Source organism: Maylandia zebra, linkage group LG11, assembly GCF_041146795.1.
Source record: "Maylandia zebra isolate NMK-2024a linkage group LG11, Mzebra_GT3a, whole genome shotgun sequence".
In the NCBI taxonomy this organism is placed as follows: Eukaryota; Metazoa; Chordata; class Actinopteri; order Cichliformes; family Cichlidae; genus Maylandia; species Maylandia zebra.
In genome coordinates, this window is record NC_135177.1 from 9,486,438 (window position 1) to 9,511,377 (window position 24,940).

The following is a 24,940-nucleotide window of genomic DNA, read 5'->3' on the forward strand; positions in this document are numbered from 1 at the left end:
TGTAAAATACAATTCTGAAAGTGAACATCTAAATAAAAAAGGCACAATGGATGAGATCTGCAAAGATAAAACAGTAAAACAGCTGCATAATCACTCCGCTGTCATCACGAAAATATGCTCTAATACACTAAATAAGTTTTGAGGAAATATACATAGATTCATTAATATTCATGGCATTTCTTTGTAGTTTCTTTAATATGAAAATCAAAGTTTGCATTCAGTTAAATGAGTTAGATAAATAATACCATACAAAAGAAAGTGAAAACAGAGGCGTGTTTATTGAGAACGTTTTTTATGGTCCATTTCCAGCTTTGCACAGCGCCTTAATGTCCAGCTGCATTTCTCTGTTTAGTTTTATGTGTCTTCATAAAACCATGCATGTCTTCCCCCAGTTGTTCAGAGCTACATCACCCTGGTTTCATGTACAGCATTCACAGTATATGAGATCCAGCACTTTTAGGGCTCTGTGATACCAGCTGGTCTGTAGTTGATGCTGACAGCGGGATCAGGCCTTACAATGCTCAACTGGACTGTAAATACCAAAACAGAAACATAGCCAGAGGGTAATGTATCAGCAAGCAGAAAAAAGGAGGTTTATTCCAAATATGTAACATAGTCATAGAAGCCTGTTGTCCGTGTCTGGCTCCTGGAGAGGTGAAAGTCTTGCACTTCATCCATCTGCTGTCTCTTTTTTGGCCCACACATGTCCAAGCACTCATCCCCTCAGTGGTAGTTGTCAGAAGACGTCTTGCATAGTTTTCAGGCTTGTCATGTGGTTTCCTTGAGGATGCTTGCATGTTGGCCAGAGTTTCTTCTCACAGTGCCAGAGAGGTTTGGAGTTCATGAACTTTTAGAAGGAAAACAACCAACTTATATTATAATTTGGTTTAATTAAATCAGTCAGTGACATCTTTGTAAACTTAAACTTTTTTTTACTTGATCTTTTTGCCACCTGAATTTAAATACAGTATTGAGAAAGTTCAGATTTGATTATCAGAAATTTTCTACAGAGTCAAACTGAATTCACAGTGAAGTTTCCACAAATTGTACAACTCATGCTGACTTAAAGTTGTGTTACACTCAGTACTTACTTATGTAGCACATGACTAGGGATGGGTATCGTTTAGGTTTTATCCGATACCGGTGCCAAATCGGTACTTTTGAAACGGTGCCGGTGCTTAAACGGTGCTCGAACCGGTGCTTAAAGAATGGAGAACACAAACTTTGTCCAAAAACCTCTCATGTTCAGCTGTTTTTTTTTGTAAAAAGATAACAATGTTAGCCTTTTCTGCAGCTATGTGGCATATATGGTATCACTCTTGGCTGGAAGCAGTGCTTAAACAATGGAAAAAACACAAACTTTGTCCAAAAACCTCTCATGTTTAGCTGTTTTCCACTTTTTCTTTGGTCATTTTAGCCTTTTTGGCCAGGGTGAAGGGAGTATCTGCCATCAAACAAGAAGACAGCCGCATGTAGCTATGATGATGTTTGCTAGTTCACCTTACCTGCATTAATGTAATCACGTGGTTAGCCTACTCAACGTAAATTACACATGAACAACATTAAGCTACTCACGCAGAGAAGAACGGCTGCTGCTGCATCATCATCCTCATCATTTCTGCTACACTGGCAGGGCTAGGGGCCAGGACTCTATTCTTCGGGTTTTTGGGGGATGTTGCTCCGGGTCCGATAACTGGCAACCCACCCGACGTGCACGGTGTGAGGTCTCGCAGCAAGCTATCAAATACGGCGCATTTCTCGGCTTTTAAAAAGAACGCTATGCGTCGCCAGCTGTTTAATCGGATTCTTGGTGTTACCTCCTTTGACAGTATCACAATATCACCTTAAAGCACTTGTTGCAGGCTGCTGAGTTTGCATATTTTGCTGTGAAGTACAGCCAGACTTTTGACCGCTTCGCCTTGGGCATTTTTAATCTGTAGCTCTGCTCTAACAGAACGTACGTACCTGGCCCCGCCTACTATCCTCGGAAACGTAAAATGATTGACTAGAAGTGTATCACAGCTCAGGAAAAAAAAGCACCGAAATAAAGCACCGAAATGTGCGCTGCTTTTCAGTCTGGTTACTACCGTTTATGTCACCGGACACCGGTACCCATCCCTACACATGACTTTTAAGATTTGTAATGTTGTCTCAAAGCAACATCACACTGTGTACTACTAGAAATGCCACTTTCACCAAAAACATTTATTAAGATCTGCAAGCATTTGTGCCTTTGGCCTTATGTTTTTGCTACACTTTCGCATGAATACAATAAATACTGTGGAAAAAATCTCGAGCCGTCCCTCATTCTTTATTTTTTGCTAGGAAAATGTGAAATGTATTGAAATGTGCAAATGTACATGGATATACAGTATTTAAGGCAAAAAAAGAGTTTGTATAAGTCTAACAAGCTTGACAAGCTTTACCTGAGCTGCACCTCATCTTTGGAACTTATTACCACTTCACCTTTGTCCACTACAATCTCTGACACAGTTCAAATCCCATCTTTTTCCATCAGAGTATCACTCACAAGCATCTTGTTTTATATGTTTTACAATCTTATTCTTCCTGGATTTGAAATCTCTTTTAATAATGTTCTTGTTAATTTTGTACTGAAAGGTGACCCTGAGTGGTTTGAAAAGCACAAACAAATACAGTTTATTATTATCGTGAATTTTAACATTTAACATGCTAACTAAGGCCTGTAGAGTCTGAAATGAAGCTCTTGGATTTTTTTTCTGCACACACTTACTGATGATCAGACATCCAAGTGCTTGATTTGCAGAACCTGACTGCTAGTTATGCTTTTCCCCACATTTCATCAAATCCATTTTAAGACAATTATGTCTTTTGTTCACATCTTTTTGTTTCAGCAATGCCTACCAGTGTTAACATGAATTTTTATAGAGGTTTCCAGATGATGTACAGGGAGTGCAGAATTATTAGGCAAGTTGTATTTTTGAGGAATAATTTTATTATTGAACAACAACCATGTTCTCAATGAACCCAAAAAAACTCATTAATATCAAAGCTGAATGTTTTTGGAAGTAGTTTTTAGTTTGTTTTTAGTTTTAGCTATTTTAGGGGGATATCTGTGTGTGCAGGTGACTATTACTGTGCATAATTATTAGGCAACCTAACAAAAAACAAATATATACCCATTTCAATTATTTATTTTTACCAGTGAAACCAATATAACATCTCCACATTCACAAATATACATTTCTGACATTCAAAAACAAAACAAAAACAAATCAGCGACCAATATAGCCACCTTTCTTTGCAAGGACACTCAAAAGCCTGCCATCCATGGATTCTGTCAGTGTTTTGATCTGTTCACCATCAACATTGCGTGCAGCAGCAACCACAGCCTCCCAGACACTGTTCAGAGAGGTGTACTGTTTTCCCTCCTTGTAAATCTCACATTTGATGATGGACCACAGGTTCTCAATGGGGTTCAGATCAGGTGAACAAGGAGGCCATGTCATTAGTTTTTCTTCTTTTATACCCTTTCTTGCCAGCCACGCTGTGGAGTACTTGGATGCGTGTGATGGAGCATTTTCCTGCATGAAAATCATGTTTTTCTTGAAGGATGCAGACTTCTTCCTGTACCACTGCTTGAAGAAGGTGTCTTCCAGAAACTGGCAGTAGGACTGGGAGTTGAGCTTGACTCCATCCTCAACCCGAAAAGGCCCCACAAGCTCATCTTTGATGATACCAGCCCAAACCAGTACTCCACCTCCACCTTGCTGGCGTCTGAGTCAGACTGGAGCTCTCTGCCCTTTACCAATCCAGCCACGGGCCCATCCATCTGGCCCATCAAGACTCACTCTCATTTCATCAGTCCATAAAACCTTAGAAAAATCAGTCTTGAGATATTTCTTGGCCCAGTCTTGACGTTTCAGCTTGTGTGTCTTGTTCAGTGGTGGTCGTCTTTCAGCCTTTCTTACCTTGGCCATGTCTCTGAGTATTGCACTCCTTGTGCTTTTGGGCACTCCAGTGATGTTGCAGCTCTGAAATATGGCCAAACTGGTGGCAAGTGGCATCTTGGCAGCTGCACGCTTGACTTTTCTCAGTTCATGGGCAGTTATTTGGCGCCTTGGTTTTTCCACACGCTTCTTGCGACCCTGTTGACTATTTTGAATGAAACGCTTGATTGTTCGATGATCACGCTTCAGAAGCTTTGCAATTTTGAGACTGCTGCATCCCTCTGCAAGATATCTCACTATTTTTGACTTTTCTGAGCCTGTCAAGTCCTTCTTTTGACCCATTTTGCCAAAGGAAAGGACATTGCCTAATAATTATGCACACCTGATATAGGGTATTGATGTCATTAGACCACACCCCTTCTCATTACAGAGATGCACATCACCTAATATGCTTAATTGGTAGTAGGTTTTCGAGCCTATACAGCTTGGAGTAAGACAACATGCATGAAGAGGATGATGTGGACAAAATACTCATTTGCCTAATGATTCTGCACTCCCTGCAAAGCACACATGTGGAATGGACAAGACCAAAGAGCTGTCATGGAAACAATTGTAGAAGCGATTGTGGAAACATTATGCTTTGAAGCTGTTTTTCTGTTAAGGGAACAGGACAACCTCACAGCACTGAAGGGCTAAAGGACGGGGCCATGTACTGTAAAAATCTTAGATGGGAACCTCTTTCTGTTTGCTAGAACAGTGAAGATGAGTCATGGATTGGTCTTACACCATAACAGTAACTCAAAACATACCACCAAGGCAACAACTGGCCTAGCCAGTCCCCAGACCTCCATCCTATTAAACAAAATCTGTGGAGGGAGCTGAAGCTTTGAGTTGCCAAGCAGCAGCCAAGAAACCTAAAGGACTTTGAGGGTTTCTGTGAGCAGTAGTAGGCCAAAATCCTTCCTGAGATCTGTGTAAACCTGGTAACCAACTAAAAGAAATGTCTTACCACTGTGTTTGCCAACAAAGGTTTCTACTTTGGTATCAAATACTTATTTTATTAACTGATATGCAAATCAGTTTATAATTTTATTGTGCTTTTTCTGGATTATTGTTTGATATTCTGTCCATTAAACAGTGAAACTACCATAAAGCCATGAAGCCTGTTCATTTTCCCCACTGTAATGATGACTACTTGAGACAAAAATTGTAAATTTAGATTCATCGGTCCAAAAAAACCTGTTTCCACCGATTTTCAGTCCAATACTTGTGTAATTTGGCATACCTTAGCCTTTTCCTGTTTCCTCTCTCCTTCTTGACAGCCATCCTTCCATCGAGACCATTTTGATGAGGATTTGATGAACAGTAGATGGATGAATTGAAGGCCAGATGCATCCTCAGATTTTTTTTTATTTTTTATTTTTTAAGGACTTCGAGATACTGTTCATCTGCTGTAGATAGTTTTTTAGGCTTGCCAGTTCTTCTGTCCACCACGTCTCCAGTTCCCTCAATTTTTGTTTTTTAGGACACATTGCACACCATCCTGATTATATGTCAGTTTTTAGGTAATAGGTCTATGGGAATTATCTCTTTGGTGCAAAATTGGTGCATATTTTATGGCCACTGAACTGTGTCATCTTGTTTGTTTTTTGTAGATTCAACTAAAGAAATTAGAAAGGGGTAGCTCAAGACTTTTGCACAGTACTGTAAGCACCTAAACAGTGTAAAAGCACCTAGCATCTGCATCATCAGCTGATGATGTGCCCGTTCCCTTTCCCTCTTTCCACTGCGTAGTCACTCTGGTGATATTTGTTCACTATGAGTGCACCATACAGATACTTGTAGAGCACCTCACGTAGCAGTACTGGATTGTGTGAAGGCTCTTAAGCGCTTAACTTGTGTGTAAGAAAGAACGTGATTTGAGAAACACAGCAGGTGTATCTGTCAGACTGTGCAGCAAATACAGTATAATGATGCGGGCATTTAGTAAAAGAGTCCAGGAAACTGTTGCAGGATCAGTAGCAGCACTTCTCAGCTGTCTTAGTACACTTAAGCCAGTGAACTTAATGCTGACAGGGATTTGTTCTTTTTTTTCCTATTTCTTTTTTTTTTCTGGACTCAGTTCTTTAATACTTTTAAAATATTAATGCTCAGTTTGATACCGCTTGACAGACTAATGTACATCATTTATATTAGAGTGTGCACCATATTGTAATATTTTTAAACGTTAAAGGCTCTGCAGAGCTGCTACAAATGTGGATCGAGAGTTGGCTTGTGTGTTCAAACGCTACGCTACAGACTGCATCCAACAACACTCTGACTGTAATGGAAAGATTTACAATCCAAAACACTGAGTCAGAATACGCTTGGTTTTTCACAGCTGACATTTTGGCTCATAGTAAAAGAAAAAACTGAAAAATTGCTGTTAACATAAATCATAAGAGTAAGCTAGCTAGCGAGCAAGAGCAACGCAAAGAAAGTAACACTGAAACTAAAGCAGCTGTGCTTCCAACGTATGTTTACTCAAAATGTCTTTACATCATCACCTCAACCTGCTAATTAGTAAAGTACAGTATTCAACTAACTGATGTCATAGTTGCCCTAAATTAACAGCATTATTAATTACTAGAATGTTTTTTCTGTTTCTGTAATGATCAGTATGTGCAAGCTCATTAATCAAAATAATAATTTTAATGCTATAATATAATTATTGTTGTCATCCATGAATATTCAAATTGACTGCTTTACAAAACGGCAGATAGATTAAATAATAAAGCACATTATTATTATTTTTATTAAGATTTCAAATGAAAATCTTTACTTGCAGCTGAATATTATGCTTGATTAATTTCTGACTTCTCAGAGAACTCCAGTATGCCAGCTCAAATGTGGCTATAACAACATGAATTCAGGAATTTTTTTGTTTTAAAAGGTTTTTGACAGGTTTCTAAAATAACATAACATAATACTGTATATAAAGTTCTCTGAAGCTTCTTAACTAAGCGTATTTGCACTAAAAACAGATTATAAAACAGTTCAGGATTATAGCTGAAGCAATATATTGAATAATTTCCATCTACAGCTTTTTTCCTCTACCACTACCTACAGATGCTAGGTGTAAGTTCAAAAGGGCAGCTTTTACTTGAGGGGTTTAGTCTGCGAGCGACTGGTCCAACACAGCTAACAAAATGAGAATGAGTGTCAGAAACAAAGCCAGACACACACAGGCCGATTGACACAATAAAGGGATTACTGGACACTTGACACATTGCTCTAACGCTGTCTGGCAGAGGAAGATGGAAACGGCTTGAATACACTGAGGGGGAGCAATTAAACACAGGTGCAGCTCATTAGGGTGGAGCGCACATTCACAAAGGTAGGAAATGCACCAGAGCTGGAGGTATCTGAAACAACAGACACGGGGAGGTACAAAATCTAACTGGAAATTACAGATATAATCAACAGTGAAAAACATAATTTTGGAGCCCTGGTGGGATATCGCAATCACCAGCCTGCACTGTATCATACACTCAAGGAATACCGTGTTTACCAACCTAATTATTGAGTGTAATCGTGTTCAATTACTTTTCAGGAAGCAATTTTAGCTGCTCTCGATTGGAGAGGCGTCCCCTCTGCGCCACTGTGCATGACTGACCTCCCACATTAATATTTCATCAACATGCTACAGATCTGCCGTGAATTTTATGTTTTTAAAAATAACCCACAGTGCACTGGTGTGTAAACTCGCAAATTGTTAATGAGAATTCAGTTTCCATGCAAATAGAGAAAATATCTCTAATCAGTGCTTTAATTGCTGTGGAATTAAATCCAGCAGTGCTCTCAGGCTGAATGCATCCAAAGAAGGAGGGAATAGCGCTAAATATCAGTTCATCAGATGTTATCGATGCAACAGCAATCTCTGATATCAACAGTCATTTAACTGCAATATAGAAAGGAAGCTTTTACCAATTGAGCAGTAATTAGAGAAACTTAATAGCCATTCACAATGCGTGTGGTACTTTTGGGATTAGCAATAAATGGGGATTTACACCAGCCTGTATCATCCAGTGTGTATAATGCCAGCTAGGGAAAGAAGATGATCCTTTCCTGATACGGTAAAACTGTATCAGTATCACTCTCCTCCTATGGGCATACACACAGTACAGAAGTCTTTAAGAGGTGTATATAAGCCAAAGATAGCCTGGCTTGGAGAAAAAACAAACACAAGTCTGCCTAAAAGTGGACTGCTGCCAGTTAGATCAGATGAAACAACAGCAACTGTCTCCGAGGTGCTTTATTTGTTCGTAATATCACAGAGAAATGGATCAAGCAAAGCTATAAATCTTTATTTTGTCAAAGTTTCCCAACTCAGGAGAAAACTAAGTTGATCCAAGTTTTCCCCAAGATCCAGGCTCATGAAACCCTGATGAAATTCTTGTGAGGGCCATCACTTTGGCTCGCACATTTATTATTTGGGATCTACTGGTGACTTATAAATTATCCAACACTGCGACGCTACAGTTCTCACCCGTCTGTGTCCTCGCAGGACTTTGCATAGAAAGTTTAAAATTAATACAAAGACTTTTTAATAGAGGTTACAAAAACAGAGCCTGTGCACTGTTGATGGATATTATGCTGCAGTTAGATTAGGCTCCCCACAGTTTCTCAGACTATAGCCCTTAAACCTGCAGCTGCTCTGATTCTGAAATGCAACAGCAGTGATACATTTTCATGAGCCTGACCTCTGTGAGAAAAGGCCGGAGACTGAATTTCTTATTTGAACCTCAGAGACAGAAAAGGAAAAATCAGGATTGCACTATAGCTGTAACTGATAATGTTTGTGTGTACATTAGACATTATATTAGTGCTGGATGGATACATCCTTACTATACTTGCATTAATGAAACATTTTGTGTGATTAAATGGTGAGTATTTAGTGCGACTGCTGGCGGACTTCTGCCCAGGACCTCAGCAGATTTGCTTCACAAAGATTTGAATTCTTGTTGCTCCTCATTCGCTTCTGCTCAGAAAGAAAGGATTTCAAAGTATGTATTCGACATTTTCAGGCATGACTACTGGGAGGATCTGAGACCCTCTCCAGAGTCCCATTAGTGGGTTGACGAGTGTTTACTGTGTGACACCAGAGTAACTCTCGCTGAAGAGTTTTCAGATGTCTCATAGCAGCTCAGCTATTTCAGAGAAACTCCGGCATATCTTGTTGTGCAATAAGTGCAGATTTTGTTGTGCTGTCACAAACTGCTTATATTTATTTGAAAGGATGACAGTTTAACTTTGGTGACAGTAGGATGTAGCCCCACTGGGGAGTCTTCATTTGTGTCATACTCTCCATGTTTATGTTGCTTTGTTGTTATTAATGGATGGCTTCCCCTCACAAAGGTTAATCTGAGTCTGTTAAGACTGAAGGGGACTCAGTGTTTAACCACAAAGTACATCCAAACTGGAATGAAAGGATTAGCTTAACCTCAGGTTAAGCTGTTCTCCAGACCACTACGATGCCGTGTTCAGCGTCCAAACTGTATATTAATAACAGGGAATTTGTTCAATTCGAATTACAACTATATTTTGACCTAAAACAAGTCCACCATCATGTCATTTAAAATCATGTTATTATATGCGGGCATTCAGAAAATTGGCCTACACAATTTCAGTGTGCTTCTGATGTAAAAACTGTGCTTGTCAAGGTCTGCGGAGGCAGACCGTGCGGAAAGGTGTGTGGTGGACCCAGGTGCGAACACAAACGAGGATGCAGGAGTGGATTCCAACAAAAACGAGCCTTTTATTATGGCTGAAAACTCATGGAAAAGAACAACAAAGTAACTGAGGGAAAACCTGAACATAGACTGGGAAACTATGACTCTAATGAGAGTTAGACTGCAAAATACAAACTATGGCTGGGATACTATGACAAGGGGTAGGGGAGATAACACAGACGACGCGAGACAGACTGTATGAAACACAGAGACTAAATACACATGAGGGATGATCAGGGGAAGTGGCCACACATGGGAACACAGCTGACACACATGAACTTGACAGGACAGAAAGAGTGAAACTGAATACACTGACCGTGAATACAGACTTTCAAAGTAAAACAGGAAACATGGAGATTAGACAAGACACATGAACCGGGGAGACGTAGTACAGGGGAGATGACATAACCACACGAAGGGCAAGGGAGACTTAATACACGGGTAGTATGTACAAATGGCTGGACTGCCTTAGTGACCCTAAACAAAGAATAAACATCAAAATAGGCTAAAACACAAAACACTGGGTCGCACGACCCAGGACCATGACAATACCCCCCCCTCAAGGGCTGGCTCCCGACAGCCCAAAACCGAGAAACCAAACAAAAACAGAAAAACCCCACCCAGGGCGGGAGGCGGGGGACCAGGACGGAGGGACCAGAACAGGAAACAAAACAAACAACAGAACACACAGGAGCACAAGACCAAAGTCAAAACAAAGTTCAGGGGGCCGACCCAGAGCCCACAGGCACAAGAGTACCCGGGTCACATGGTCGGGGGGCCGACCAGGCGGGCGGCACAGGTGACAGAGCCGGTCCGGAGGCCGGCCGCGCGGAAGGCAGCGGCGGCGGCGAGGGAGACGACGGAGCAGTTCAGGAGGCCGGCCGCGCGGAAGGCAGCGGCGGCGGCGAGGGAGACGACGGAGCAGTTCAGGAGGCCGGCCGCGCGGAAGGCAGCGGCGGCGGCGAGGGAGACGACGGAGCAGTTCAGGAGGCCGGCCGCGCGGAAGGCAGCGGCGGCTCTCCATGGCCTGGTGGGCACAGGACCAGGCGAAGCACAGGCTGAAGACGCTGAGGCTGGGCCAGGCGAAGCACAGGCTGAAGACGCTGAGGCTGGGCCAGGCGAAGCACAGGCTGAAGACGCTGAGGCTGGGCCAGGCGAAGCACAGGCCGAAGACGCTGAGGCTGGGCCAGGCGAAGCACAGGCCGAAGACGCTGAGGCTGGGCCAGGCGAAGCACAGGCCGAAGACGCTGAGGCTGGGCCAGGCGAAGCACAGGCCGAAGACGCTGAGGCTGGGCCAGGCGAAGCACAGGCCGAAGACGCTGAGGCTGGGCCAGGCGAAGCACAGGCCGAAGACGCTGAGGCTGGGCCAGGCGAGGCACAGGCCGAAGACGCTGAGGCTGGGCCAGGCGAGGCACAGGCCGAAGACGCTGAGGCTGGGCCAGACGAGGCACAGGCCGAAGACGCTGAGGCTGGGCCAGACGAGGCACAGGCCGAAGACTCTGAGGCTGGGCCAGACGAGGACGAAGACTCTGAGGCTGGGCCAGACGAGGACGAAGACTCTGAGGCTGGGCCAGACGAGGACGAAGACTCTGAGGCTGGGCCAGACGAGGACGAAGACTCTGAGGCTGGGCCAGACGAGGACGAAGACTCTGAGGCTGGGCCAGACGAAGCACAGGCCGGAGCTGCGGCAGGCGAGGCTGAAGGCTCGGAGGCCGGACCAGGCGAAGGCTCGGAGGCCGGACCAGGCGAAGGCTCGGAGGCCGGACCAGGCGAAGGCTCGGAGGCCGGACCAGGCGAAGGCTCGGAGGCCGGACCAGGCGAAGGCTCGGAGGCCGGACCAGGCGAAGGCTCGGAGGCCGGACCAGGCGAAGGCTCGGAGGCCGGACCAGGCGAAGGCTCGGAGGCCGGACCAGGCGAAGGCTCGGAGGCCGGACCAGGCGAAGGCTCGGAGGCCGGACCAGGCGAAGGCTCGGAGGCCGGACCAGGCGAAGGCTCGGAGGCCGGACCAGGCGAAGGCTCGGAGGCCGGACCAGGCGAAGGCTCGGAGGCCGGACCAGGCGAAGGCTCGGAGGCCGGACCAGGCGAAGGCTCGGAGGCCGGACCAGGCGAAGGCTCGGAGGCGGCTGCGGCTGACGAAGGCTCTGGAGCTGCGGCTGACGAAGGCTCTGGAGCTGCGGCTGACGAAGGCTCTGATGGAGCCGCAGCAGGCGAAGCACAGGCTGGAGCTGGCGTAGCAGAGGCGGCCGCAGGTGGCGGCTGAACGGGCCCCTCGGACCCTCCAGCGGAGACGTGAGGCTGAACGGGCCCCTCGGACCCTCCAGCGGAGACAGGCGGCTGAACGGGCCCCTCGGACCCTCCAGCGGAGACAGGCGGCTGAACGGGCCCCTCGGACCCTCCAGCGGAGACAGGCGGCTGAACGGGCCCCTCGGACCCTCCAGCTGACGAGGTAGAAGGCGGCGTGGGAGCCGCGGAGTCCTGGATGAGCTCATCCGAGCTCCCAGCAGGAGTTGATGCAGAGCCAGAGAGATTTAAGACCCCCGGCTGAATGTTAAGCTGACCAGCGGACCGTACTGCTATCGGGGACTGGGCTACAGGAGCTACTGGAGACTGAACTGGGGGTGACACTGGAGCTACTGGAGACTGAACTGGGGGTGACACTGGAGACCCAGGTGACACTGGTGTACTGGGGTGAAGGCAGCGAGGATGCAGTCTCTCTCTTAAGGGAGGATCGAATGATTTAGCGATAAATCTTGACGGGAAAAGATGCCGATGCTGAGAATACCAGGCAGCGGGGGCTTCCAGGAGGGTAGCTGACTGAACTGAGGGTGGCTGCGAGGGAGCTAACTGAACTGAGGGTGGCTGCGAGGGAGCTAACTGAACTGAGGGTGGCTGCGAGGGAGCTAACTGAACTGAGGGTGGCTGCGAGGGAGCTAACTGAACTGAGGGTGGCTGCGAGGGAGCTAACTGAACTGAGGGTGGCTGCGAGGGAGCTAACTGAACTGAGGGTGGCTGCGAGGGAGCTAACTGAACTGACCTGGGAGGAGAAACACGAGCAGGAAAAGGAGCAGGCTCAGAAAAAACTGTCCGAGAAATGGCAGGCTCAGGGTCGACAAAAATAGCTCTATCAAAGATGAACCCGCCGTCCACTTCATGTTTTGTAGTCTTAGCATTGTCCGGTTTATGGCGGCGGGCGCGCCGCCTCCTTCGAGCAGAGGAAGCTGGCGCGATGGGCGCTGATGGCGCCAACACAGAGGGTGACGTAGTGGTGAGTTCCCCGTCGTCCGCCCCCATCCTTGCCAGAAATGAGGCAGGCGAAAAATAGCCTAAGCGGATCGGAGACGGCGAGCGGCTGGTAGGCTGTGCAGCAGGTGAGAGGTCCTCCTCCGGGATGAGCCAGGGTTTCCGCCGGAGCTCGTCCTCCCGATAAGCCCGCAACACCTGCTGCCGCTCCTCCTCACCGAAGTTAATAGCCTCAGGCATCTCCGTGCAGACAGGCGGTGGCGAAGATGCGGAAGCCGATGAAGTGTGTGTGTCGGTGGTGAGCCTCACCGTTCCGACTCTGACCGCCACTGGTTCATGAGGTAGCGGGGAAACACCGCAACAGCATGGCTCTGGTGACGACTCACGCTCGCCGGGCCGCTGCTGCTGCGGGCGGAGTCGGAGAGTGGAGACGAGAAAGTCGCTAACGAGGGGGTGCAGCGCCTCCCATAACCAGGGGAACACGGACACGCACACCCCTACTTGGCGGGCTGACTCTTCCCGTTCCCACTCTCTGGGGCAGTGCAGCCATCGGTCGCATAGCGACTCCACTGTCCGGACGATCTCCATGTCATGTGTCGCTGGGTCCGGCATGCTCGCGTCGTACTGTCAAGGTCTGCGGAGGCAGACCGTGCGGAAAGGTGTGTGGTGGACCCAGGTGCGAACACAAACGAGGATGCAGGAGTGGATTCCAACAAAAACGAGCCTTTTATTATGGCTGAAAACTCATGGAAAAGAACAACAAAGTAACTGAGGGAAAACCTGAACATAGACTGGGAAACTATGACTCTAATGAGAGTTAGACTGCAAAATACAAACTATGGCTGGGATACTATGACAAGGGGTAGGGGAGATAACACAGACGACGCGAGACAGACTGTATGAAACACAGAGACTAAATACACATGAGGGATGATCAGGGGAAGTGGCCACACATGGGAACACAGCTGACACACATGAACTTAACGACAGGACAGAAAGAGTGAAACTGAATACACTGACCGTGAATACAGACTTTCAAAGTAAAACAGGAAACATGGAGATTAGACAAGACACATGAACCGGGGAGACGTAGTACAGGGGAGATGACATAACCACACGAAGGGCAAGGGAGACTTAATACACGGGTAGTATGTACAAATGGCTGGACTGCCTTAGTGACCCTAAACAAAGAATAAACATCAAAATAGGCTAAAACACAAAACACTGGGTCGCACGACCCAGGACCATGACAGTGCTTTTGAAAAAGAATCACCGCATAGTACATAAATGTATCATGCATGAAGTGGTAGAGGTGCATTTAAAATCACAATAACAATCACCTAAAGGTTTTGTAAGGTAAAGATCCTGCAGCTATAAGTGAGCACTTGGTAACAGTGGGAAGAAAAAACTCCCTTTTCACAGGAAGAAACCACCAGCAGAATCAGGCTCAGGGAGGGGCGGGGCCATCTATCAGGACCGGTTGGCGGTAGGGGGTGAGGATAGACAAAAGACGCAGTGTTGAAGTGAGTCAGGGATGAATAATAACTTATGATTAAATGCAGAGCGGTGTGTAAAAGTAAAAGAGAGTGAAAAATAATAAAACTGTGTTTTGTATAAAATGAAAGTAGATTTGATTTGGTGTGTGCAGTTACCACCAGCAGAAGCTGCAGATGCAACAGCGTTTGGGTTCCCAGAGAAGCCCACAGGAATTAAAAGAGTGCAGCCGACTTTAATAAATGTACTGTATTTCACTCATGCAGGGTCTGCCAGGTAATACTGGACCACAGGGGCAACGAGGACCCCCAGGACCAGTTGTAAGTCTGTTTTCTTATTAGTTCCACTGTGATTTTGTGTGAAAAATCCACTTGATCCCTCAGCTTTTAGCCATCTTTGTTCTCCATCTGCACCTTTTTCAGGGAGCACCAGGAGCACCAGGAGCTCCAGGACCAGGTGGGCCAACAGGGCCACAAGGGGATCAAGGAGTTCCTGTGGGTGAAAATGTTTTTTTTGTTTGTTTGTTTTTCGGTTTTGTTTTTTTGTTGTTGTTAAGATTAGTATGATACTGCATTTATCTGAGGACTTTGCAATGAAATATTATGACATGATGCACTGTGTATGCTAAGAAAACACCTTATTGTCTGACCAGAACCATATTAACCAACCTTCACATAAACCTACCTACACAAAGTTTAGGAAGTGTAAATACACATTTTGTTTTTTCCTCATATTCAGATGTAATTAGTCCTTGAGGAAGTCTTGTTCTCTTCCACTTTATATTTCCCTTTTCCTCCGCTTTTGAGCAGTAATCAAACTAACATCACAACCTCTGCCAAGGAGGTCATGTTTTTGGTACTGTGTGCATATGGGTCATGTTAACATGTTAACAAGAATTCATCTTACATCCACCAAGGTGCTTAAGGTCAACTTAATGATTTACTGGTCGCAAATTGAGAAGCCTCAAAACTTTTATTTTAGCTTTAATATCCGAAGTACAGTAAGTCAGACTTGTTTAGCCCTTTAAAATAATTTGTGCAGGAAACATAATTTTAGATGAGGATGCTGAGGAGATGGTGTGGGGATCCATGCTTTGTGTAATGCTAACAGGAACAGATGATACTGTGGAGTCCTGTGACAGCTAATCTAGTCTTGGGTCAGCTTTGCAGGCCAGCAGCAAGTTTGGCTCAGACAGTAGGGCTATAAATCACTTCCTCTCTCCTCAACATATACCCAAAAACAGTGAGAGATCACATCTGGCGATTCTACGAGATACAGAAGGAGGGGGGGGGGCGCAAACACTTTATGAATGTACAAACATGCATCTATTAAATGAATGGAAAAACATTTCCCTTCCTGGCGTTTTATTAAACTTTGAGTTTCAAACTTTATCTCAACCAGAAATTACTGATTCAGTGTCTGTTCTGCCCCCTGCAACCTTTCACCAGTGCTGCAGGAGAATATTTTTCTTCTTAAACAAGTTGTTTAAAATAGCAGACAGTTAATTCTGGAGGGAAATTTACCACTTTGCTTCAGAAGTGAGTTCTGGAGTACTCTACCTGTTTGTCTGAGGTAGAACCTGGTACATCTATCCCACTACTCTGACAAATTAGATAAGTGTGTGAGCATAGAGTTTAAAAATGCAGAGAAGAAGGTCATTCTGCACTTTCTACAAATTCTTGCCTCGAGCATCTAATGTGAAACCCAAACTGTTCTGTTAGGGAAGACATGGTGCATCTGGAAATGCTATGTGCCATCTGTAAATATAGGGATTTATGAAGCTTTTTAATAGAGACTTAGAACAAAACATATGCATGGAGGTCTTTGGAAGGGAGAAGACTGAGTGAGAATCTAAATATGCTTTACTCCTTGATTGACTTGCATATTTGCCAAATCTCATTCTGGTTGTCAGTAGATGTTGAAACACGTCGTAGCTCTCGCCAACGTCCTGAGTTTGTGGGACTGAGACCAGATACAGTTTCTGGATGTGGTTTCCAGCTAGTCAACCACCTGAGGGGTTGACTAGCTGGCGTTTGCCAGTTATGAAAAGGAAAAAAAGGAACAAACCTAGTGGCTGTTTTATGAGTCCACATTTGAAGTCTTCGCAAGTGGACTTTCCTTCTCAGATAAAATGGGAAATATTTTGAGTGAAAAAACACCAACTCTGCACTTTGGAAAGACTCTTTGTATACAAGACATGATGGAAAGACACTTTTGATTGAGTCATAAAAGAAATTTGATTTATACCAGAGCTGTACTTCTGTCTTTCTTGTGCTCTTTGGCACCTGATGAGATAGTCGACATTTATGTGCCCAGGAAGATTCAGAACCTCCAAACAGGCACGCAGCAGAGGTCCAGGAAGAGACTTTTATTGTTCAGACCTGCACTCCAATTCAGCCACTGTGTCAAATGTTGGCAAAGCCTTTTTATCATCTGTGGTATAATATGCATATAATATCCCAGGCCAGCATGCACGCATTTTCTCTATCCCTCTCAGCTCAGCCTCCCTCACACACACAAACGCAGCCTGTCAGTTGGTGGTCAAGGACACGTTTTCCCAAGATAAACAAAACTCTATTCAAAAGCTGCAGCAGCATCAAACTTATATTTATTGTATCAGCTCACGGTCCACGCGGCCAGGAAATCTTTGTCTTTTATTTGCCTCTGATGTGCAAGCTTGGCAGGTATTTCAGAGTATGCGCGTACCGTGTTCAGATATGCATCTCTGTGCTTTACAGTGTTGACATTGGAGGAAAGCAAGCCCATCCAAGACACAGATGATGCCCTCTGTTTGTGAGCACTCTAACTTTGGAGCTCATGAGTGTTATGGAAAGAAAACAAAGACTCTGGGCTCATTTTGTCATATTTTAGATGTATTTAGTTGTACTAGCTGTTATGTCAGAGATGAAAAGAGATGAAGAGATGGGGCTTGATAAGATGGGGACAGAAAAAGAGATGGCTGTGTGTGAGCATTCAGCCCTGTTGACTGTTTATTCTCCTCATGTGCTTTTATGTTCCAGGGTCCTGCTGGTACCAAAGGCGATAAAGGAGAAAGAGTAAGTCTTTCCACTGTTTTGCAGCTCTTTAGAGCAAATCTTGTTTTACTGGTTTTATTTTGCTGTGGAAATACAGTTATTTTTGCTGAAGTAAAACTTCTAACAATTACTCACTAATACCTCCCGCCCATGTTGTGGAGAAACCGCAGCGTACTGCAGCACGCAGTTACCATTTCCTGTTCGTCTTTTTGCACAAACGTTCACTCTATTCCTCTTGCTCTCCCTCAGCCTCGTTTAAGGCGCACCAAATCAAATCAGTGTTCATGGTCCAAATTTGCAGCAGTGCAGGGTCTGTATTTCTGCTGACACGGGAAAGAGGCCGTCACCGCCGAGGGCTTGAGAGACACGCAACTTGCCAGCTTGAATCGAACCTGTAATTCCTGTTTCTGCTTCGTTTTAAGCAACTATTGGGGACATTTGTACCCTGCTGCAGTTAATTTCAGTACAACGTGACATGAAAGGCTGGGAGAAAACGTGCGAGAGGATTTTTTTTTCTTAGTGTATATTTGGGTGAGGTGGCCCAGTTGTGATGGTAGGAAAGCTCTAGTGAATTGTGTAACTCTTAAACAATACATTTTTAATGCAATGTTATTTTTAATGTGTATTCTTGCTCTTATATAAACAAACACCTGATGCTCATAGTCAGAGAGACAGGGGTTCAGATAATCTGACATTAGGGGGCAAATTTAGTAAGCAGGACAAATTAGCAAAGATGCACTCAGTCGAGTGCAAGGTAGCCAGTTCACTTCAATAATGATCCACATTTTATCGAAAGCAGCACACACTTCAGTAGTACAAAAACAAGCAGACCTGCTCATCGGCGGTGGATGTTTGCACAGCTGTTCTCTGGGTAAATCCGACAGCACAGGTGGAGCATCAGAATAACAGCTGACCAGCACGATATGTGAGAAAAGACAAAGAAATATTGTCAGATTTCCATCATTCGCAAGTACTGCGATTGATGCAGGTATTAATTAAAGTAATATTACATACTCTAAGATAAAGACATTAATCTACACATTTCAGATCTCTATGAGTCCTGTTGAATGCTGCATTTGGTACATAAAAGCTCTGATATTAGCTTAAAAACTACATGAAAGTTACGCTCTATGTGTGTTTGTAATGAGATTTCCCTTCCTGAGTTCTGATCTGTTTCATTAAAATACTTGTTTTTTGAAGACTAGAAATATGGGACCATGCTCATAGCCCTGAGCCATCTACCAGTGGCAATTACACATGAATCCTGCTCGTCCATATAAATGAGACATGCTTCTATTCTCTGTGAAATTTGATGACATTTGTGGTAAATTACAAGCTACAAACCTTTTAAACATTTTCCTCTCTAAATTTTTGCTCGGCAAAACTGACACAGTGCCTCTTAAGTAACTACTGACAGCCACTTTTTAAACAAAATGACAATATGAAAAAAAATATGATAAAGAAGATCATGATAAAAAAATCTTTCTGAGCAGGTAAAGTCCCGTGTCAATCAACAATGGGACAACATTTCTCTCCCAAAAGACCAACAGCTGGTGTCTTCAGTTACCAGATGTTTATAGGCTGTTGTTAAAAGAAGAGGGGATGCTAAACATGCTGTTGCTGCTATCAAATTGCTAATATTTTTCCTAAAATAGTGAATACTTTTTAACATTTGATATTTTTTCTATTTTTATTGGGAATAATATATGGGTTATGAGAGCCACAAATCATTTTACATGCAATACAACGTCCCAAACGTTTTGTTATTGGCTTTGTAATTTCATCTTTTTTGAGATGTAGTCTGGGTTGTTTTTCACACCTCCTGTGTAGTACTCCTCATGACAAGTTAACTGCTTAAAAAAAAAAAAGATTAATTTTTAAAATACAAACTATAGAAGCACACTCAACAAAGTTAGCCCAAATAATTAGTGTAATTAAATCTGGATTTATATTTAATCGTCCCGTTTTCACGTACTTGCTATGGTTCTGGCTTTCTGTTTTGTGTCAGTGTGGAGTAAAGGTGGAGTACACTCATTAAACACCCATAAAAAAACACCCGCCCACCACTTTATCAACGTCTGGTCTGGCAGTTTATGTCTGTGTGGTTGTGTAAAGTCAGATCCTACGAGCTCTGTGTTTGTTCTTCCAGGGTGATGTGCAGTCCCAGGCGACTGTGCGAGCTATTGCACGTCAAGTGTGTGAACAGCTCATCCAGAGTGAGTAATCTCGATTTTTTACAGATTAACACGAGCATGCTTCATTACTTCTGATTATTTTTTTTAAATAACAAAACATACATGAATGTCAAAAGTTAAATCTGGGTGTTTTCAAATCATTCAATCTCCACCATCTATTTCAGGCCACTTGTCGCGTTACAACTCCTTCCTGAACCAGATCCCCATGCAGCCAGCGGTGTCAGTCCGAACAGTGCCTGGACCACCAGGAGAGCCGGGTAGGAGAGGCACCCCTGGTCCTCAGGGAGAGCAAGGTCCAGCCGGGAGGCCAGGCTTTCCCGGTACTAACGGCCAGAACGGGCAACCAGGCGAGAGGGGTGAGACATAAAGCTGTGCTCATGGTTAAAATCCGAGTTTGTTGACATTAGACAGCTCATGTCAACAGGCACACATCGGTCATTTTTTTCCCCTTATCACTGCTATGGCTGAGGAGTCAACATCCCACATTTAACAGCATCAAAAAGACAGAAACTTGAGTATTTATTAGGCATGTGTTTGTGTGTAATATTTAGCAAGACATAAAGAAAAATACAGTCACAAGCCTTTGAAGTAATTTAACGTCTTTAAGACAGATCATAGGAATATTAGCTGCGAGATACACATGAAATAAAAACTGCAGTGAGAAAAGTAGAGCCCCTAGTGTGAGTTGCACTCTGAGTAAAATAAGTACCAATTTTCTGACTATGAGTACCATCAGATGAACCTGTCTGGTTCTGCTGTGCTCATTATTTCAGCTGTACATTGTCAGTGTCCAGACAGAAACCCGTCATCTCTGTGAATTATACATTACAAATGCTGAATTTTGAAAAGTTGCTTTAAACCCCCAAAAGCTCAACACATTGAGCTTCCATGTTTTTCCATGTCACTAATTATCAGTGAGAAAAAGAAAGGATTCGGGGAGGGGAAAAAAGCAAGAAATTCTCAATCCCGCCTGCTTGTTTGCTGTATTTTGTGGTCTGTGTAGGTTCCAGACAAACTCACAGTCAGCATCAGCGCTCCTGTGAGGTTCAGTCCAGGCCAGAAGACAGTAACTCTAATATCCATGAGGTCATTCCCCTGCCACGAGCCCTCAGAGGAGAAACAGCCTTTATGAGGCTCCATTCTCATCACGAAAACACGCAACCCACACTGAAGAACCACATGCTGAATGAGCCTGCGCACACACACACACCCACACACTCACACGGAGAAGGCTTTGGAAAGCTCAGAGCACTTGAACTTGTGTCAGGAAGTGTCAAGGTTCAGGTCTTTGAGTCTCCCTAATGACATTTATGATCTGTAGCCACTGGTCTACTACAAACACACTAATTTACTGTTTTAAAGAACTGAAACCAGAGTAAGCATCCATTCTAAGATGTATGGCTTTCTTATGAACAGATGGTGAGCGCAGGGCTACCAGAATCAGGCTCAACATTAGAATATTTTCAGTAAAATTGACAGACAGTGAGACAATGGAGTTGCAATCATCAAGTTACAGTCATAATGAAGCCACCGTAGTAGAAAACGCATTTTTATTTGAGGTAATGTCAAATGTTTTCCAGCCTCGTGGTGCTTACTTCCTTTTTATTGATGCGATTGATTAAGGCGGTCGTAAAAGCAGCACGGCAGAAAATCTGCACATTAGTTTTATGTGGTTCTTTAATATTAGAGTGTACAAAAATATTCCATTAGGTCATTCGAACAGCTGCGCAGAGCAGACGTTGGGTTTATCATACATTTTATTGGGCTGATCACAGAGGCATAATTCATTTAGCAAATTTTCTATGAAAATATTCATATAATACAACGTTGGAAGAGCAAGTATTGGACAATTACTCAGAAGCTTAACTACTGATAGAGACAGTAAATGTAAGACCTACTCATTTTTGTATTTTTGGCTCCACCGTGGTGGATTCTAAGCCAAACAACCAAGATGGGAATTATTATTTGGAATGTTTTTTTATACACTGTACCTCATTTTTAGACAATCTAAAGTAATTGGACAGCTGAGTGAGGAGCGGATTCATGGCCTGGAGAGGCCCGTTCCTTTGTTATTTCATGAAAAATTGAGCAGACATATATGACATTAATTCACTGTTGAATTTGTATTTGATATTGTAAGTAAGGCTCAAAGAGATTGGCCATCATTAGACTTCAAAAACAAATGAACCTGTTTGAACATCAATAATCTGGTTCATTTGCCAAAAGGCATGAAGACAATTAAAATGCAGATAAAGTGCATTAAAAACTCATAAAAATGTTTTTATTTGGCATTTTTAATCAGGAATAAATAAAAAATATGGATCTTAAATATAACAGACAAATAAATAATAATATTAATAATAAATTAAATAACTCAGATGCAGTTGAAGTCTTTCAGATGTTCAGCTTTGATTCAGCAGGCTGAACAAAAAGATTGCATAAAAATGAGATGAGCTAAATCATTTTTTAAACACAATCCCTTCGTTTCAGCGGCTCAGAAGTAATTGGACAAATTAAATAACTGTAAATAAAATGTTTGTTTCTAATACTTGGGTGAAAACCCTTTGCTGGCAATAACAGCCTGAAGTCTTGAACTCATGGACATCACCAGATGCCGGGTTTCCTCCTCGATGCTCTGCCAGGCCTTTACTACAGTGGCTTTCAGTTGCTGTTTGTTTGTGAGCCTTTCTGTCCGAAGTTTAGTCTTCAGCAAGTGAAATGCATACTCAACTGGCTTAAGACAGTATGTATCTGAACACCTGTGCCACATTATCAGTAAACACGGGTTTCCAAGTACCACTGGCAGCCGTGCACGTTCAAGCCATCACACTGCCTCTGCCATGTTGTACAGATGATGTGGTATGCTTTGGATCATGAGCTGTTCCACACCTTCAACATACTTTTTTCTTTCCATCATTCTGGTGGAGGCTGATCTTGGTTTCATCTGTACAACAATATTTTTCCACAACTCTGCCAGCTTTTTTTTTTTTTTAAGTCCAATCTACCCTTTTTTTTTGCTGAGATTTATGAGTGACTTACACCTTGCAGTGAACCCTCTGTATTTACTTTCATGCAGTCTTCTCTTTATGGTAGACTTGGATATCGATACTCCTACCTCCTGTAGAGTGTTGTTCGCTTGGTTGGCTGTTGTGAAGGGGTTTCTCTTAAACATGAAAAAGATTCTGCGAACATCCACCACTCTTATCTTCCATGGACGTCTAGGTCTCTTTGCTTGCTCAGTTCACCAGAACTTTCTTTCCTTCTCGGGATGTACCAAACTGTAAATTTTGCCATTCGTACTATTGTGGCAATTTCTCTGATGTTTTTTTTTCTATTTTCGCAGCTCATTTTTTTACCTGCATGGAGACCTCCTTTGACTGCATGTTGTCTGTTCACAGCAAAATCTTCCAAATGCAAGCACCACACCTCCAATCAACTCCAGGCCTTTCATCTGCCTAACTGATGACATAACAAAGGAATTGCCCACACCTGCCCATGAAAGAGGCTTTGAGTCAATTACTTTTAGTCCCTTTACAAAGAGGTTGGAACTTGTTAAGGAGCTGAAATTCCTAAACCCTTCATCCAATTTGAACGTGGATACCCTCAAATAAAAGCTGAGAGTCCAAACATTATGTCCCTGTCCATTATATAATTGTAATTGTAATATGTTACAGCAAACCGGTAAAAAAGTATTAGGATGTTTACCTGCCCTTTGAGAAACATGTTGGTTCACCATCAGGTTCACCATTTACTCCACCTGTGCCTTCCCTCCTGCATATAAAGCTTATAAACCCTTAATCTGTGCAGACACCCAAGAGGACAGATGTAAGATGTGAATTTATGTTTAAATGTGCATCTCTTTGTTGGTTTCCAGGTCTGCCAGGAGAGAAGGGAGAAAGGGGGACTCCAGGGGTTGGGACTCAGGGGCCTCGAGGACCACCCGGATCTCCTGGTAAGAGACGAGCCCGGGAATACTCAACACTCTCTCTCCAGCGTTCTCCAAGCTACACATCAAGGCGCTGTAGCTGCTTCTAAATCTGATCATTTGGCATCTTTCTGCTCCTGAACATTTCTTATTGGTGTTTTCAGCTGGAGCTACCGTATGGGAGATATTCACTGTGTTTCCACTGAATAAACCACAGCGGCTTCAAATATTGAAACAATGGAATTAAATGGCACAGAGACTTAATCTGCTTTGGATTTACTTTACTCTCTGTTGAATCGCTGTCTGAGGAAAGCAAGCAGGCATTTTGGACCATGAATATAATTCTCTGTATTGATTTCCCGGTACGCTTTGTGGAATTTGAGGCTCGTGTTATGAAAATATGTCAGTGCTGGGATTTTCTGTTTACTGCGATCAATACTTCTAGAACAAGCTGACAAAACTTTGCTGTGATCAGATAACTAAAAAAAAAGGAAGCCCAAACTTCAGTCTCTTCTAAGATGAGGGTGCTGAGGGGAGGTGTGGGGACGGGGGGGCTCAGTCCTCATCCATTGTACTTTTCTGAAATATTTGTGGGATGATAATTTTAGCCCCTGGCAAAAGAAACTCCCATCCAAATATTGATTTCATATTTCTGCTGACTGCTGAAGTGAGTCCTGGTGGGGCAGTTTCTCCTGTGAAAACAGAAAACAGATGCCTCTGGCTCAGCGTGAGCGAAGAACTGTGTTATTCCTGCTCCTGCCCTCATGACATTCACCATCACCTTTCTTATCCACAAGTGACAAACAAACACTTGCTGCCTTCAGATCATGTTTTTCCAGCTAATAGAGGAGACAGGATTTAAAAGCCATTGAAGAGGTGATGGTACAGTGACAGGTTGTACACAGGCTGCCATTGTTAATTGTGTGGTTTTCCCTTTATTCCTTCACACCCAGCATCATCTGCTGAGAATCGTTTTACTAAATGTCAAACAAACACTTGGATTTTGGGAGTTTTTGTTGTTTTTTTAACCAGAACACTTTCCTTAATCTTAAGGTTTGCCAGGTGAAGGACGGACAGGTAGCCAGGGCCCACCTGGTCGACCTGGTAACCCAGGGACACCGGGGAGGCCCGGGAATCCAGGGACCACAGGACCAGCTGGTCAGCCTGGATACTGTGATGCAAACTCCTGTTTGGGATACAACGTGGGAGGTAAATATCATTCAACTTCATGCATTGGTACCATTTTAAATAAAGGGTGTAGGATTTGGCAGAGGTACATAAAACCTGACCAATATTGGATTTTTAGGACTGATACCAATATTTGTCAATTTAAAAAGCCAACATATCGGCC

General features: G+C 43.8%; 1 protein-coding gene and 1 long non-coding RNA gene across 5 annotated transcripts in view; one reads left to right on the forward strand and one right to left on the reverse strand.

Annotated features, from left to right (window-relative positions):
* Nucleotides 1-24,940, forward strand: part of LOC101465895 (collagen alpha-1(XIV) chain) — a 175,181-nt gene that overhangs the window by 144,350 nt on the left and 5,891 nt on the right. For all 4 annotated transcript variants that reach the window (XM_076889756.1, XM_076889754.1, XM_076889753.1 and 1 more), the window contains 7 exons: nt 14,701-14,754; nt 14,857-14,928; nt 17,455-17,490; nt 19,619-19,685; nt 19,829-20,020; nt 23,539-23,616; nt 24,643-24,798. In XM_076889756.1, coding sequence (XP_076745871.1) covers nt 14,701-14,754; nt 14,857-14,928; nt 17,455-17,490; nt 19,619-19,685; nt 19,829-20,020; nt 23,539-23,616; nt 24,643-24,798 — 655 coding nt within the window. The remainder of the gene's footprint in view (nt 1-14,700; nt 14,755-14,856; nt 14,929-17,454; nt 17,491-19,618; nt 19,686-19,828; nt 20,021-23,538; nt 23,617-24,642; nt 24,799-24,940) is intronic.
* On the reverse strand, nt 177-1,791 carry LOC143420929 (uncharacterized). Its single transcript, XR_013100680.1, has 2 exons — nt 1,576-1,791; nt 177-847 (listed from the first exon to the last, which is right to left on the reverse strand). It is a non-coding gene; the product is annotated as an uncharacterized LOC143420929 (long non-coding RNA).